This window comes from Nansenia antarctica (genome assembly GCF_963989245.1).
Source record: "Nansenia antarctica genome assembly, chromosome: 10".
Classification (NCBI taxonomy): Eukaryota; Metazoa; Chordata; class Actinopteri; order Argentiniformes; family Microstomatidae; genus Nansenia; species Nansenia antarctica.
The window spans coordinates 31,796,483-31,813,804 of NC_137680.1; the positions used below are offsets into that span (position 1 = coordinate 31,796,483).

Sequence of the window (17,322 nt, forward strand, 5' to 3'; positions counted from 1 at the left end):
ACCCCCCCTGTCTTTCTTGCTTCTCTGACCCCTCTTTGTGGGAGTGAACTTTCTCTCTCGTTGCTTGATTCCTTCTTCTGTCCTCCCTTCTCTTCCTCTCCGTCTCCCTTGCTCTCTCTCTCTCTATGTTAACGAGCTGTGTGTGTTTAATGAACCTATTTCCAGAGTCTGAGGCTGTTGACTAGGGATTAAGGAGCGTGAGGCTGGAGAAGGAGGGGGGGGGGGGTGGGTGGCGGCAGAGGAGCGCTTCAGAAACTGATGTGCTCACATTTGCAGATAAAGCACTTGTGGTCTTTTTCCCATACTTTTTTTCCCCCTCCTCTCTCTCTCTCTCTCTCTCTCTCTCTCTCTCTCTCTCTCTTTCTCCCTCTCTTTCTCAATCTACCAATCCCGTCTCGGTCCGTCGGATTAGGATTAGAACTCCTGAAGACGGCCGATTTAACAAGCGGTAATTGATTTGTGAGTGCGGATATGTCGGATACTCCAGCAGACAGGGTGATTAGGCGAGCAGGGTTTAACGATCTCCCGGCCTGGTCTGAGGTCGATGTCAGAGGGCCAAGGAGGTTTGTCTTGACTGCTGCATTTCACCTCCACTGTCTCAGTCGCTTACTGTCCGTCCCCCCGTGCCCCCCCCCCCTCACTCTGTTTTTCCCCCCTTGGTTGCAAGAAGGCCCCTGTCTGGGAAAGCGTCCATGTCGGGCCTGGTTTGTACAGGCTGTCTAATTGCTCTCTTTAGGCTCGGTGGAAACAAACATGAGCTGTTGGTCTCATGGAATCATGTATGTTGGTAGTGGTTGAATCATGTATGTTGGTAGTGGTTGCCTAGGGGATGATTTGGACTGGTGATCAGAAGAGTTCAAATCCCACCTAGGGAACACCACGACTAGTGTGCCCTTGAGTAAGGCACTTAGCCCTAAGTTACTCCGGGAAGAATGTCCCTGTAATCTCTAATTGTAAGTCGCTTTGGATAAGAAAGCGTCTGCTAAATGGTTGAAATGTAAATGTAATGTATGTGTGTAACAGTCAGTGCAAACGGGAAACATGTAAACGACAACAATGGATTGTTGTAAGACAATCGATCTAACCCCCCCCCTTCTTATTGTGTTTCAGATATTCATTCTTGCGATTGGTCCAAATCCTGTCAGTTAGGCCCAGTGGAACCTTCCCCTAACCTCCCTCGGAAACATCACTCAGCCAGGAGTGCATCAGGATAGGACAATAGCTGTGGGTGTCAGACCTCAACCCCCACCTCCCCCCCCCCCCCCCACCCCTCCTCTCCTCTCCCCTTCCTCTCTTCTCTCTCTGCCTGCCCCTGCTCCACAACCTGTCCCCTCACACACACTCTCTTGCAGAGTCCCCTGACCACTCCTCCTCCCACTCTGACTGCAGTCCACTCCCCCTGCCTTCCCAGCCTGCCAGTCCGGTGAGCTCGGGGGAAGCCATAATCCCCTGTAAAAGATAGGGCCAATACCACTGCATAAGCTCCATTGTTTTGGTGGCTGTTGTTGTGTGCAGCCCCTCCCTCCTCTCCCAGGGGGAGTGCAGAAAGAACAGAAAGCACCACAAAAACACACCAGAGAGAGCCTGACGCGGCAGTTTTTTCTACCAGAGGAAAATGAGCTATGGACCGAACACTGATGGAATTCTGCCGCTGAGTTGGGAGTCGCATGATGTTTAGCTGGCATGGCCACCAAACGCCAATGAACCAGAGGACCAACAGTAGACTTTGGAGATCGCAACATCTTGACTTGTGGTGGGAGAAGCGGTTGAAATAGAAATACAAACTACACCTCCCCCCCCCCCCCCCCCCACACACACACACACACACACACAATCATTATTTTTGGTTCTCCGGTTATCAACGGACCCAAAGTGCCTTTTGTTTAATTTTTTTCAACACTTAAGTTTACTTGGTGTCATATCACACTCTGATATCTAAAAACATTCCAACATATCACTTAAGGATTTTTGTAATTAAGTACTTAACTTTCTACATGTTCATGTAACCATATCTCAGTGCCTGAGTCACTTGCCATATGATATATAGTTTGTTTGTATTGTGTACAGTACAATGTACAGAGACCACATAGCAACTAGAAGTATACAGTAGACAATCACATCCCACTGCACCCTTATCTTCATTCAGTCCACCCAGTCTCAAGCTAACCATTTCAACATACAAGGTCCAAATCCAGACAAACCACGGAAACCGCTTCTCCCCAGCTCTTTCCTCCTCCGTTGCCGTGCCAACGAGACGTCGCCATGATCACCCTGCAGTCCAAATGGCGCTACCTGATCATGTTCCTGGGTGTCCAGCTGGTCGTCATGGCGCTGCTGTCCCGGGAGGGCTACCACAAGAGGGTGACGTACTTCATCGGTATCTTCCGCAAACCAGACAGCGGGTCGCCCCATGGCCGCAACCAAACGGGCGTAGGCGGGGACGTTTACGCCAACCTCTCTCTCCTGGCCAAGGTCCACGGCAAAAGCGAGGAGATGCCCTATTGCCCCAAGACGTCCCCCCTCATAGGTGAGTTCCCCAGCTGCACCTCTAGCCTGGCGGTCTACTGTAACTGGGCCCTTCCCTTGTGGCCCACTCCCTTCATCCCTCCTTTGTTTTATAGTAATTTCACACTGCAGGCTGATAACGGATCACCAGGGCTTAGGCTGAAACTGAAGACGGATTTTGATTTGCACCGATACCGGGAAGAAAGGGTAGCAAAGGTTACAGAGGTATTGAACTGTTCCAGGAAGGGGAACATACATACAAACAAACCACGAAAGTGCTGTTTAATGCGCAGCACCCCTCCTTAAAGCTTCACTAGAGTCAGTTTGATTTAAATTGTGTATCATTCATAATTAGCATCTAATAAACCAATGTGTGGTTTAGATGACAACACTCGTATTCACAATGACTAGACTGTGAACAATTCCTGTGGAAATTGTGAAGTGTGCTTGCCCCCCCCCCCCCCCCCCCCGGGCCACTCCACTGTATCCCCGGCGAAGACTATGTTTCTCTAGCTCACCCAGGGGCCGAGCTAACTAGCACTAGCTAACTACTGCTAGCTAACTAGTTAGCGCTAGTTAGCTAACTCCCCTGCACCCCCCGGCAAAGACCACATTCCTCTAGCTCACCCAGAGGCCAAGATGTGGGGTTGGGGTGTGTGTAACTAGCGCTAGTTAGCTAAATCCCCTGCACCCCCCGGCGAAGACCGTGTTCTTCTAGCTCACCCAGAGGCCAAGGCCTGCTTTTTAACCAGACCTGATTTTGTCTTTGGCTAGCTCTCAAACAAACGGCTGAAACGTAACAACTATTAATGTTTGGGCTTATATGTTGATATTTGAAGTGACAGTAAGGGTTGCTCTACGTTTCCATGTAAGAATTGTGAATATAGACATACATCCGTGGGAGCAGTTTGCAAAATGTGTAAAAAAAATAAATTAATCTAAAACGTTTTGTTGTCACTCTATTCCGCCATTGAATTTCAATAGGGATTTCTCTCCACAAAAAGTGTGTGTGTGTGTGTGTGTGTGTGTGTGTGTGTGTGTGTGTGTTTTGGTCACCACCTGCCGCCCCTGGCGAAATCTTTACGTCACCCAGAGGCCGAGCTGTGGCGTTTTGAATATTGCCCCATTCATTCTCTATGGCATTTAGATGACATTTTGTCTGCTAAACAGGGCATTGTGGGTAAACCGTATGTAAACCGGATAATTCCCGTACAAGCAACGCAAGTTGGAACGAGCCGCACGTTTTGACACCTCATGTCTTACTAGTACCAAAACTGGGGGGACGAGAAGCCAGTGCAAATTTTGCTATAATAATAAATAAAAAATATATATGTACAATACTAATAAGTGCTGCTTGCTACTTCAAGCACACTTAACTACAAACAATCGTCAATAACTATTATCTTTATTTCTTTTTTTAAAGTAATTTTTTCTGAGTGGGGCCCACTCATATTTTTCATTTTATTGACAGATACAGTAGAGATTTAGACAGGAAGGATGGGTGAGAGAGAGAGGAGGGATGACATGCACTATATGTCCCAGGCCGGAATCGAACCGGGGACCCTGCGGTTACATGGTCAACGCTTAACCCGCTACGCCACCTAAGCGCCCCATCAATAACTATTTTTAAGGATTTATTTTGTCTTGGAAATACAGACGGCCCTGATTGATCACTACCTCAGCCTTTCACAAGAACCAGAACATAATCATGAAATGACTGTAGCCAGAGGGGTATATTAGAAATGTTGTTCCATTATTCTAATGTACCACTCTGGTTGTAGCTAGCAAACCCAATGGCACAGAGTCTGAACCTGATGGGGAAGTCCTTGAATCTGCAAAACCACTGCAACAGATAAAGCGCTGCATGTATGGTAAATAGTGGCTAATTTAAATAGTTAGCGGGCTTGCCGACGTCAGCTTTCAAATCAGTTTATGTTCTGAAAACCATTTTCACAGTGTTTATTTAATAGAAAAGAACTTTCAAAAGACAGGAACGTTATCATTTAGACTGGAGTGGGCCTTTTACGGACGGTTTTAAGGACAGACATGCCTTTGTTGTGGGACAACAAAGTGGTCTTCTCCATGTACAGTAGCCTATTTTTGTCTGTCTACAATTTTTGTTGTGGTTGCTTTTTTGGGTTTGAATAAACTTTCTGTATTGTCATTAATAAAATATGTTTAAAAAAATATGATCATTGCTGTTCAACAACTGCAAAAATAATTACAAGAACCTTGTCCTGTAAGCACAAAATGCACGCTGATGCTAAATTATTCTATAAAATGTGTCAAACTAGCTTTTAAACCGCGTTGGCCTGCAGTATACCGACCATTAAGCAGATAAGAATCAAGTAAATAATACGCAACAGAGCAAATTCTATTAAAAAGAACTATTAGTGAACTTTATTACATGCAGGCATTAGGGGCTCTGGTTAGGTTTTCCATCTCTCTAAATGATGTTGACACCGGCTGTCTGGGCAACAACTTTTTCAGTTGGAAAATTGCAGACGGGACCTTTCTTTGCTTCTTGTAGAGGCAAACTAAAAAACATTATACAACGGATTTATCAAATCAAGCATTGTGATTGGCTGAGATGCATTCTAGCTGTTTACCACTTACCTTGTCACGTTCACTTGCTGAAAGTAGTGTTTTTTGGGTGGACTTTGTTCATCTGCACTAAGCAAGAGGATCGACTTTAGCTTTCTGTTCAAAGGTTTTTATGTAAAAAATCATCTCCAGAAATATTATAGAATACTAGTGGACAATGAAGTGAAGTGAAGTGTTTCATGGTGGAGTTCTAGAAAGATGCTGAAATAATACTGTTGTAATACCTGGCCTCTCACCTCCCTCTCCAGGTGGACCAATCCATGTCTCTTTTCCCTCGGGGCTCACCCTGGCAGAAGTTCAGCGGAAGAATCCACTGGTTGTCCGTGGGGGGCGCTACAGGCCCCCAGACTGTGAAGCGCGGCATCGCACCGCCATTATAATTCCCCACAGAAGCCGAGAGCACCACCTGAAGTTCCTTCTCTACTACCTGCACCCGTTCCTGCAGCGGCAGCAGCTGAACTACGGCATCTATGTCATCCACCAGGTGACACACGCACACACACACACACACACACACACACACACACACACACACACACACAGCACTGTCCTCACCCTTATTAGTGTAACACACACACCGCACCGTCCTCACCCTTATTACACCACACACACACACACACACACTGTTCTCAGTATCTACATTTAAGAGCACTGTAGAATATCAAGAGGGTCCAAAAGATTGATTTAAGTAAAATATAAAATATGTTACAGATCATTCCCTTTGAAAATGTTTTTTTACAGATGACAGACATGCACTCAAAATCATACATACAGTTGATAATTGACATCCATAGCAAAAAAACTAGTTTGATCATTGGCCTAACAAGCTGCAGAGAAGTCAGGGTGATGAGACAGTAGTAGGGATTCCATCTAGATCAACAGCGCCCTCTGGTGTTCAGGGCTATGCCATACATCCATACCTGTGTTCGAAAGACATTGAGAGGCTTAACAGGTTTAATCTCCTTATCCACTTGTAGAAATTCATGTTAACTCTAGCAATTTATCTTTCACCTTTCACGCTGAGAAGCAGATCTGATCATTGGCTTGTTATTGCTACATGCAAATCATGAATACCAGGTCCACCTCTACAGCAGGGTTTCCGTTAACCGGTAATTCCCGGACTTTGTCCGGTAAAATTTATTGAAGTCCGACAAAATGAAAACTCGTCGGACATTTATGTCCGGTGAAAATAATTCCCTCTAAGCACAATTTGAATACAATTCGCTAAAGTTCACATTCTGATTCCTTCTATTTTAAAAAAGACGAATATATAGGCTATGTATTTCTTTTATTATTATATGATTTGACACCGGCATGATGATGACTCCTAATGTGTAGGCTGCCTATGCGAAACAGCGGTTGTTTCCGGTGTGCGCTATAACTCGTGCACAATCGAGTCGAGGCAGAGAGGAGGATAGCGATGTTTCTCTCTGTGATAGTGTGATTATGCAAGCCTTTTCTGAAAGGGATGAGAACCCGATTGTTTCAGCTTCTCCCAGGGAGAAAGTGGTAGAGTTACCATCCTCCCCGAGTCCTACCATACCATCCGCTGACAGCCTATCTCTCCCGGTAACCGGCGAGCGATTGCGTGTCGCTCAAGTAGCTGATCAGTCATTAAACAAATGTTTTTTACATGCAGCTAGTGAGGAATCTGAAATAGGGGGCAACGTAGTTTATTTCCTTAACGATGGGATATTAATGCGTAAATGGTCTCCTCCTAATGCAAATGGTTGTGAGTGGAATACTGTAAAACAAGTGGTTGTGCCTGTGGGTTATAGACAACAGGTGTTATCTGTAGCACATGAGAGCCAGTGGTCAGGACATTTAGGTATAACTAAAACTTATCAGCTGATATTGAAACATTTCTTTTGGCCCGGACTGAAGGCGGATGTTGCCAAGCACTGCCGCTGTTGCCATACTTGTCAGATGGCGGGTAAGCCTAATCAATCCATTCCACCCGCACCATTGCATCCCATTCCTGCTATAGGGGAGCCATTTGAACGTGTAATAATTGATTGTGTTGGACCTTTGCCTAGGACTAAAAGTGGAAGTCAGTATTTGCTCACTACTATGTGCGCTGCTACTCGTTTTCCCGAAGCTGTTCGGTTGCGTAACATATCAGCTAAACGAAATGCGTTCCCAACCAGCGAGACCTGGTTATAGAAATGACGTTGTTTTATTGATAAAAAAAGGGTCAAACTGGAAAGAGAAAATAGAAAACTCACATTAATCCCAAACAATTTAACAAACTTCAGTTAACGTAATGTGGAGTCCGTTCATTGATCGATGCTGTCTGTTCAGTTCCCAGAGGCGCCCGTTCAGCGCTGGACATATAGCGCGCATGCGAATCATGTTATATTATTATATATTATATAGCTCGCATCTAATCGTATCGGATGAGAAATAGACATTAAATGGCATATATAGGCCGCTACACAACAGTAATCACCGCGACAAACAGCTATATTAGATTTGGAGAAAAAAAATATATAATTTTGAAAAAAAATATTTTTATTATATTTTAATATGTCCGGAATATATCACGTTTGTCCGGTAAATCGAAATCTTCCCGGACACGATGTCCGGCGGCAATTTTTTCTAACGGAAACCCTGCTCTACAGTAAGCATCTCAAAAGGGGTGTGACTATCCAAAGCATTCATCATAAAGAAGGAAATCGTACTGTATATAGTCTGGGAATGGATCAATATATGTCACTTGTCACTTGCGATCCTCTACAGAAACCTCCCCTGTTCGTGCCCCTGCATTTGGGAGAGTACGTTACGTAACCCGGTGTCAGATTGCACTCTGCACGAACAGGATAATTCAGAAGTGTCCTCATAGTGACATGCACACACTTGTCGAGTGTCGCCTCAGGGAATTCCTATTATACAACAGCTGAACCACAGCACTGTTAAGACAAATCAAATTGTGTTGACCTCAGGAACGCTCTCGAGCATTACTCTCAAGTCCCACACATTAGCTGATAGTTGATGTAATATTATCTGTATGAATAATGCCTGGGCTTGTATTAAGTAGAAGTTCTCGTCTGACAGTGCGTGTGTTTCTGCTTCTCTCCAGGCGGGGAACTACACGTTCAACCGGGCGAAGCTGATGAACGTAGGCTTCCGAGAGGCTATGAGGGAGGAGGAATGGGACTGCCTCTTCTTCCACGATGTCGACCTCATCCCCGAAGACGACCGGAACACCTACATGTGTGACGCCCACCCCAAGCATGCAGCCATCGCCATGGACAAGTTTGGCTACAAGTCAGTCAACATTCTCCTTTTTTTTATTTTCTTTATGTTATTATTATTTTTAAAACCTTTTCTTCCCTCTTTATCTCTGTGTTGTGTTGTTAGATTTTGTAATGATTATTGAAATGCAATCAATAATCGGATGTGTCCTATTTTTAGTATCTTAAATAAATAGGCAATTGTTAACTTGATGTATTTGAAATTAAATCAGATTTCCCCCGTTCACTATTTGTTTCTCTTCTATTGGGGGGTAGTTGTGGCCTAGTGTTCCACCACCACCACTAGTGTGCCCTTGAGGGTTAGGGTCCCTGTCATCTCTAATTGTAAGTCGCTTTGGATAAAAGCGCCTGCTAAATGGTAAAAATGTAAATGTAAAAAATGTCTATTCCCCTAGGTTGCCGTACAAGATGTATTTTGGTGGGGTGTCAGCCTTGACACCGCTGCACTACCTTAAGATGAACGGCTTCCCCAACAACTACTGGGGCTGGGGCGGGGAGGACGACGACATCGGGATCCGGTGAGTGTTCAGTGTGTGTGTGTGTGTGTGTGTGTGTGTGTGTGTGTGTGTGTGTGTGTGTGTGTGTGTGTGTGTGTGTGAGTGTTCAGTGTGTGTGTGTGTGTGTGTGTGTGTGTGAGTGTTCAGTGTGTGTGTGTGTGTGTGTGTGAGTGTTCAGTGTGTGTGTGTGTGTGTGTGTGTGTGTGAGTGTTCAGTGTGTGTGTGTGTGTGTGTGTGAGTGTTCAGTGTGTGTGTGTGTGTCCTGTGGTGAGTGTTCAGTGTGTGTGTGTGTGTGAGTGTGTTCAGTGTGTGTGTGTGTCCTGTGGTGAGTGTTCAGTGTGTGTGTGTGTGTGTGTGTGTGTGAGTGTTCAGTGTGTGTGTGTGTCCTGTGGTGAGTGTTCAGTGTGTGTGTGTGTGAGTGTTCAGTGTTGTTATAGATAGAGAGTGTACTGTGTGTGTGTGTGTGTGTGTGTGTGTGTGTGTGTGTGTGTGTGTGTTAGTGTTCAGTGTGTGTGTGTGTGTGTGTGTGTGTGTGTGAGTGTTCAGTGTTGCCCACACGCTCAGACAGACAGACAGACAGACAGACAGACAGACAGACAGACACGCCGGTGAGTGTTCAGTGTGTGTGTGTGTGTGTGTGTGTGTGTGTGTGTGTTCAGTGTGTGTGTGTGTGTGAGTGTTCAGTGTGTGTGTGTGTGTGTTCAGTGTGTGTGTGTGTGTGAGTGTTCAGTGTTGCCCACAAAATACTTTGGGTTCCTTATGAGACTATGGCGGCACAAATGAGACTACGGCGGCCCGCCACAGTCTTGTCTATGTATGGGAAACACTGGTGTTGATGTTCTAGGGTGGGAGGAAAAACAATCATGGCCTGAAGATTTGTGCTTTTTGTGCTATATGTAAAGCACTTTGAATTGCTCTGTGTATGAAATATGCTATACAAATAAACTTGCCTTGCCTTTTTTAAAGGCAAGCTGAAATGCATGTTTTGAGTATGTACAATATACAACCAGTTGATGCTGAAATAAGCAAGTTTTAATTTCGACCCAAAGTCCATCTGTGAACTGAAGCCATGCTGTGGCTCACCTGGTAGAGCATGGCTCTAACAACACTTAGGTTGCGGGTTCGATTCCTGCTGGGACCATATGTACTGACAAATTAGTAGGCACTCACTGCAATGTAAGTCACTTTGGATAAAAGTGTCAGCTAAATGGCACATATTATATTATTATAGATGGGAGCTGCTGTCTAACAACAACAGAAAAACAACATTTGCATACAGTTTAGGCTTATTTGTATACCTCAGACTGTCCCTTTGGACTGTGCTGCCTGCAGGCCACACCCCAGAATTTAGTTCCCTCCTGTACTGCCTTAACATCCATTTTGCAGTCATTGTAGATGTCATTATCAGACTTATTGATCGGAATTCTCTATTGGTCAAGTACATGTGAAGAGGGCATGGTAGAGAGGCAGGATAGCCAAGGAAGGGAGGGTTTTATTCAGTCAGTTCTATGTCAATAGAATAAGACACCACCTGCCAATCACACACTGGAAGCAAACACATTAATGTAACAGTGGATAAATGCACAGGCGCACACACACACATACACGCCCACACGCACGTTTCTGCAGGATGGCCAAGGAGGGAGGATTTTATTGATTCGGTTCTGTCAACACTGTAGTCTGCTCTTATTGCAGTTGTTCACCGTTGTTGGCGCAATATAAACATAAGCAGCACATGTTAGATCTCACGTTACGCCCTCTCTCTGGCATATTCATTAGTGTCGAGTCAAGTTACCTGTAAGACAACTCTCACCTGAAACGTTAAGGTTGCCACATGACAAACAACGGTTTTCACTTCTCTGGAAGGGGGTCTTTAAAGGTGTAGCATGTATTTTTGCAAGTTGCTGCCCTCTTTGGCGACCCTGAAACTCTGTACAATATGCAACGTTTCCTAATAACAGCAAATTTGTGCATATATCCACAAAACGAAACCACAAATGGTACGTAAAAGGCCAGTGCTCGACCACAACACCAGCCTTTAGAAAGCGTCTTGTCTGGACACTGGACCCTGTCTCCAACAGGGAGGATGTCACATGAGTTTACTCCTCTCTTCCCACCCTCTGTCCTGTTGTCAGGGTGTCCCTGGGGGGGATGTACATCACTCGTCCATCGCTGAAGGTGGGCCGCTACAAGATGATCAAACACAAGCTGGACAAGGGCAACGATGTGAATCCAAGGAGGTACAGTTGTGGGTGTGGGTGTGGGTGTGGGTGTGGGTGTGGGTGGGCAGGAGGTAGTTTGCCTGGGATCCATTCATTAACATTAAAAAACGACTTACTAAATGCCCCTCTCTGGGTTAGGTTCAACATGCTTGCCAAGACGCGCCAGACGTGGAAGCAGGACGGCATGAACACGGTGGAGTATGAGGTGGTGTCGCGGGACCATCGCCCCCTCTACACAAACATAACGGTCAACATCGGCACAGAGGCCGGCCTGCATCTCACACCCCCACCCCGTGCCAAACCCCCAGTCAAGCCCCCAGCCAACATCCCAGTCAAGCCCCCAGCCAACATCCCAGTCAAGCCCCCAGCCAACGTGCCAGACAAGTCCCCAGCCAACGTCCCGGACAAGACCCCAGCAGAACCCAAACAGGACCCCGCACAGAACCAACCCACGGACCACTGAGACCCCATCCACTCCAGGCCTCCCCTTCTCGCCTCTCAACTTTTCGCCTGGGATGTGGGACTGGGACAAAGGGACAGAACTTCATATCAATGCCTGCAAAGGAGAGATATGGGTCCAGGGGCCCCTGGGGGTCCCTCTCACACATATACACATATTATATGCCTTTTCCTCCTGATTAGCCTAATTAAGTGATATATTATCAATAGCAGAGACTCTGCGAGACCAGTGCGCTCTCCACTGCCTAGAAAGAAGAGGGGAGTCCTCCGTGGATCAATATAAAGGACGACACAAGCACCGAGGACTCTGGTCAGTGTATCAGTGGTTTTTAGATAGTAGTGTTCTCCAACCTCACTCTCTGTGACTCTCGATATCTCTTCACTTCCACTAACTTTTACTCTTACAAGACATGCGGTAGAGAGGAGAGGAGAGGAGAGGGGTAAAAAGACAGACTCTATGAGTTTATATATCTACAGCGCCGGAGTCGCTGCTTTAAACCTCCATTGCCTTAGTATTCCATCTCGTTCTGTTTGTCCTTTTAGTTCTTCCGTTATCTCATTTAGAGTTTCAGGTTGATAGGTGTGGGTGTGGTTTTTGCAGTTAGCAAAACTAGGAGATGGATTCTTCTTCTTTTTTTTTTTCTTCTTTTTTTTCAGAAATCTATAAGCCACTGAAAATGTAATAGCATGTGTAATTCTGTTTTTTAGTGTAGAGTAGAATACCTTATTAAGTAAAGCTGCTACCCAGAATACTGACTAGAGGACGATGCTGTGTTGAATCTGAGTTGTAGTCTATCCTATTATCGAAACATTGACATGAGATATTCAGATTGCTCTACTTTTAAGCACACAGTGGACATAGACACAGCTCTTTAATAAGGGTTTCATGTCAATACAATCACTTTTTTTTTTTTCAAGGTGTCCTCTCCTTACATATCTACAACCTTTGATCTCTGTGTGGTTGTAGTTGCCTTTGTCAAATAGCATAGGTGCGCTGAAATTATCAATGCACTGCCTTCAGATGAGCTGGCTGTCCACATCAAATTGGAGTTGGTCTTCTTCGATGTTTTATTATGTAACATAATGTGTTTTGTTTGCTATGATTACTAAGGGATTCGGTTAATTTTTTCCAATTCAAGTGTACTGGTTTGCTCCCTTTGCTCTGCAGGGCCTGTCCTAATTAGCCACCTTTCCTTGTCTCCTTTCCAATATCAACACTGATCTGTGAAAGAACTGGACAGGTGAAAGTAAGCCGTCATCAACCAGGGGAGGCTAGAAGAGGTAGACATCGGAAGATGGTCTCATTCTAATGAATGGAACAGTGTTGGATACCATTCTTCATTCCTTTCTGTGCATTAGAATGAGCCTGTACTTCCATTGTGGGGCTGTACTGATTGTTTTTCACCCATCCTGTCTTTTCAGATCTGTAAATTCCTGGAAAGGAGATTACAAGACAGTTATAGCTATGTGTTGTATCAATTTGATTAAGGGATACAAATCTTTTGCTTTGTCCATCACACACCATAAGCCAGTACAGCTATTAAAGAAGAATGAGGGAGTGATTTGTGGTGGGATGGTGTTAGTTAACTGTGAAACACTCCTTCCAGCCAGTAGTTGTGCTGGAATGAATGCAGGTTAAGTGAGACCCTACTGGATAACATAGCTCCATAAGCATAAAAGAGTTAATATCTTTGATTCTTCTCTCTTTTCAAAACGTTTTAAGTGTCACAGAATTTTCCCCCTGTAGATAGAAAGCGTAATTGTTATTTCCTGCCCACTCACTGCATGCCAACTCCTCCCCCCATCCCAATTCCTCTCTACCCACTGTACCTTGTCTGGAGCCCCTGACACATATGATTGTTTACCCAGCATCCCTCCTGGGAAACACCCTCTGCAACGCTGGAGGATCCAGCCATGTTTACACAGCATCCCTCCTGGGAAACGGCCCTCTGCAACGCTGGAGGATCCAGCCATGTTTACACAGCATCCCTCCTGGGAAACGGCCCTCTGCAACGCTGGAGGATCCAGCCATGTTGACTGAAACCAAAGATGGTTAAGAGAGAAAGAGAGTAATGCGTCCCTGGTAGCTGTGTTGATATAAAAGTCGATGAGCTTCCATTTGATGATTTCAGAAAGGTGCGTGCGTGTGCACATTTATCCACTGTTACATTAATGTTTTTATCTGGTCCATAATCTGCCTAGAAAGGTTTATTGTTTATTTCAAGGGTCAAAGGCACCAACTTCAGCCTCGTCATGAATTGACAGCCTTTAGCGTTATTCCATAATTATATAATCTGGGAGTCATATCATTGAAGTACAATTGAAACAGTCATTTTATTGATAAAGTTGTGTGAAAGAAACTAGCTGTGAATAGAAGTCATCTGAATAAACACTGGTGCCATTTTGGGTCGCTATGATCCCAAGCCTTAAGTTGGCCTCACACATCCAGTAATTCGCTATGGATGCCATATTAGCATTTCCCACTTTATACGAAGCCTGAATATGCATGACACACAGCCTTTGTAAGGTGATTGGAATGTATTTACCATTATGACACGGAGAGCTCCTTAACATAAATTCTCATTTGAGTTTGATGAAGCATGCTATTTGTATGTTTGTGTTGTGAGTGAATTTGCTATTTTCTATACATGCATCATGCACCTGTGACACTTCATGCAGTGGTTAGACATGCAAATGCAGGTAATAGGTGTGTGCTCTTTAGTTGAGTTGATTTCACTCTGTCATGATATAGATATGCTGTTCAAGGTGCCAGCACCAAAAGAAAACTCATCACAGGGCAGTGTGTAAATGTAACCAAGGACAATGTGACTTTTCAGATTTTTATTTCTCCTTTCTCAATGAAGTCTACACTTGTCCAGAGTGGCCTTATACAATGATTAATAAAGAAATGATTACTCAAGCACCTGTGTTGATGTTTCATCTGAATGGATGAATGAATGTATCATTCCAGCATTTCTTTAAGGGCATTTCTGCTTTTAATGAGAGAGACAGTGAGATTGACAGGAAGGATGGGTTAGAGAGAGAGAAGGGATGACATGCAGGATGTCAATGGCCGGAATCGAACCAGGGACCCTGCGATTATATGGCTGACACCTTAGTGTGCTACGCCAAGCCAAACCAAGCGACCCCAGAATTTCTGTTTTAAAAGGTTATTCAGGAGGCTGCATGTAGTAGAAAAGGATATAACATTAAAACTGTGCCTTTATGACAATTATTACAACATTAACTCATAACCCTTCAGGATAAGTGAACCGTTAGAAGAGAGTGAACAAAAAGAAATATTGTCTTGAGATGAAATGGACAACGACAGTAGAAGCAGCTTACAATGACACGTGACTTGCAAGAGGGAGATCCCAAAATAATTTAAACCGAAGATGTCAAAAACATACAGATAGACTTATTTGATTTGGTAATTGCGTTGGCAGCGAAATGAACGATCAAACCAGAATTGTAACTTTCCAAATACCATAACATGATCCAACATGACCAGCACGGCCTGATAAGGATCTCTTTCTTTCCCTCTGATTATATTCACCATATATTATAATGGCAGCCATCTTTTCAACTCAGCCTGGCCTCAATCCACAGGTTGTCTTACCTGGTTACCTGACACTGTGCCCTCACAACGCCATCACGCCAATCTCCTCACACCGTCCACTTTCACTATACCAGTGATTTTCGTATTACTTGTTAAACGATACATCCTCATACTTCACTATCCTGCCACCCTTAGTCTCCACCTCCTTCTGCTCCCAAGTCTCAACCTCCCCGTTCTTCTCCTCATAGCGGCGGATTCGCATCTTGCCTGTTGTGGGGAGTGGGCATGGGAAGCCCTGTGAGGCCTCCTGGTAGAGAAGATTCTTCATGACATCTTGACTGGGTTGAGCCATGGCTAATGGAACCAATGCCTGGCCTCTGTCCACCCCTGCTGCCTGTGGGGAAGGTGAGCGTCTCACCGGAGGAACGTGCGGGCGCTGTGCTGCCCTGACCTCCTGCATTGGGGTTTGCTTTAGCTCCCATCTTGATGGCGATGGCGAGCGATTTTTCATCTCTGTGTGAGGAAAAGGTGGTGTCAGGTGACGTCCTCTGGGAAGCCCCCCAAGGTTGCCACCTCCACCTCCCCCGGCCTTTCTTATGTCCGAGATGACCCCATCCATGGTGGCTCGAAGTGAGGGGAGGCTCTCCACCATCCTACAGACAACGCTACAGTACGGCTGGCCTCTGAGAGTCTCCTGGATCTTGGCGGGACAGACACTGGGGGTATGCAGCCTGACCCTGGCGCAGAGCTCAGCGATGATCTTACCCATGGCCCATACGTCGGAGCGCTGGTCTCTCTGGCTCCGCCTCTCCAGAACCTCTGGGGCAGAGTAGGCCTCGTTGCCCATATCAGTTGCAGAATTGAGGCCGTTGCGGTAGAATTTGGCCAATCCCAAATCAATGATCACAGCTCGGTTAGTGCCATGCTCCACCTAGAAGGGATTATTAGGGGAGAGGAGAAATACTGTAATAATAATAATAATAATAATAATAATACATTAGACTTATATAGCCCTTTTCTAGACACTCAAAGACGCTTTACAAACTGAAAACATTGAGTAGTAACAATAAAAAGAAACAAAAAAGAAATAAAAGAAAGTATAGGGGCCAATTAAGGTAGTGCTGGGGACACATGGGAAGGGGAGGGGGAGAGGGTTAACTGGTGAAGGCGAGCTTGACGAGGTGGGTTTTGAGGGCCTGTTTAAATGTTGGGAGGGTGTTGGCCTGTCTGATGTGGTTGGGGAGGGTGTTCCAGAGGGACGGGACTGCGGCCCTCTGTATGTGTTCCTTTCCTGTTGTACACACTCAGGAGCCAATCTGGGCTTTTCCCCAATGCGTTTCACATTGAAGGCTGTCTCCCCACTCACCATGATATTGTCAGGCTTGAGGTCCTGGTGGACGATGTCTTTGCCATGTAGGTGCAGTAGCCCTTCACACATGCCTGTGATGATGGTGGCCTTGATAGATGGCGTCAACTGTGGAGATACAAAGCAGAGACGGTGTAACTGGAGTGAAACTGTAGGGGAGCTTTAATTCTAATCAGATGGGCTAATCTCTTCCACATTTGACATTGCTTATATTTCTATCACATTTTTGAAAGGTCTCCTAGAAGCAGAGCCATTTTCCCCACAACAGTTTGTCTATAGAGAACCGTATTTGATAGTGATAGATATGTTCATAAGCCACTGTACCTGTATTTTTGATTTTTGTGTGTTGAAGATGGTCATCTCCATGTCTTCCCCAAAGATGAATTCTAAGGGGATGATCCACAGGGAATCCTTGAGTGTTATATTACCCAGGAGCTTCACTATGTTAGGATGACTTGCTTTCCTGTAGTCCCAGGAAAGGAATGAGACAGAACAGAAAAAACAGGGTTCTTCATCATCATCTCTACAATTACCGTCTTCGCCGTCCCTGAGTTCATGCACTGTTAACACTTTGTCATACTCACTTGTACACTTCACACTCTCTCTCCAGATCTGTCCTTTTAATCAAGTGTTCTGGCACCTTCTTCACTGCAGCCCACTTGTCATTGTACTTCTGTCTGTACACCTTTCCAAAAGCTCCTTTTGCAAGAGTGCTGGTTGAATAGGCCATCTGGGGGGTTGTTGGGGGGGTATAAGGAAAAGGGGCATTTGAAATTTGAAACATTTTAACAGTCACATTAGGACAAAAAAACAAAAAACACTACTAAAACATTCAGTATAACATACAGCAGGGAAA

The 17,322-nt window shown here is 45.1% G+C and overlaps 2 protein-coding genes across 2 annotated transcripts; one reads left to right on the forward strand and one right to left on the reverse strand.

The window, feature by feature from the left end:
- Positions 1–2,262: 2,262 nt before the first annotated feature.
- Positions 2,263–11,545, forward strand: LOC308166872 (beta-1,4-galactosyltransferase 3; the record flags this gene model as incomplete). Its single annotated transcript, XM_080541196.1, has 6 exons — positions 2,263–2,527; positions 5,358–5,593; positions 8,189–8,376; positions 8,759–8,881; positions 10,996–11,100; positions 11,221–11,545. 6 exons carry the CDS (start codon positions 2,263–2,265, stop codon positions 11,543–11,545), a joined length of 1,242 nt encoding a protein of 413 aa, XP_080397322.1.
- Positions 11,546–15,245: 3,700 nt separating this feature from the next.
- LOC308166873 (uncharacterized protein) lies at positions 15,246–17,196 on the reverse strand (the record flags this gene model as incomplete). Its single annotated transcript, XM_080541197.1, has 4 exons — positions 15,246–16,031; positions 16,467–16,574; positions 16,791–16,929; positions 17,051–17,196. 4 exons carry the CDS (start codon positions 17,194–17,196, stop codon positions 15,246–15,248), a joined length of 1,179 nt encoding a protein of 392 aa, XP_080397323.1.
- Positions 17,197–17,322: the final 126 nt, after the last annotated feature.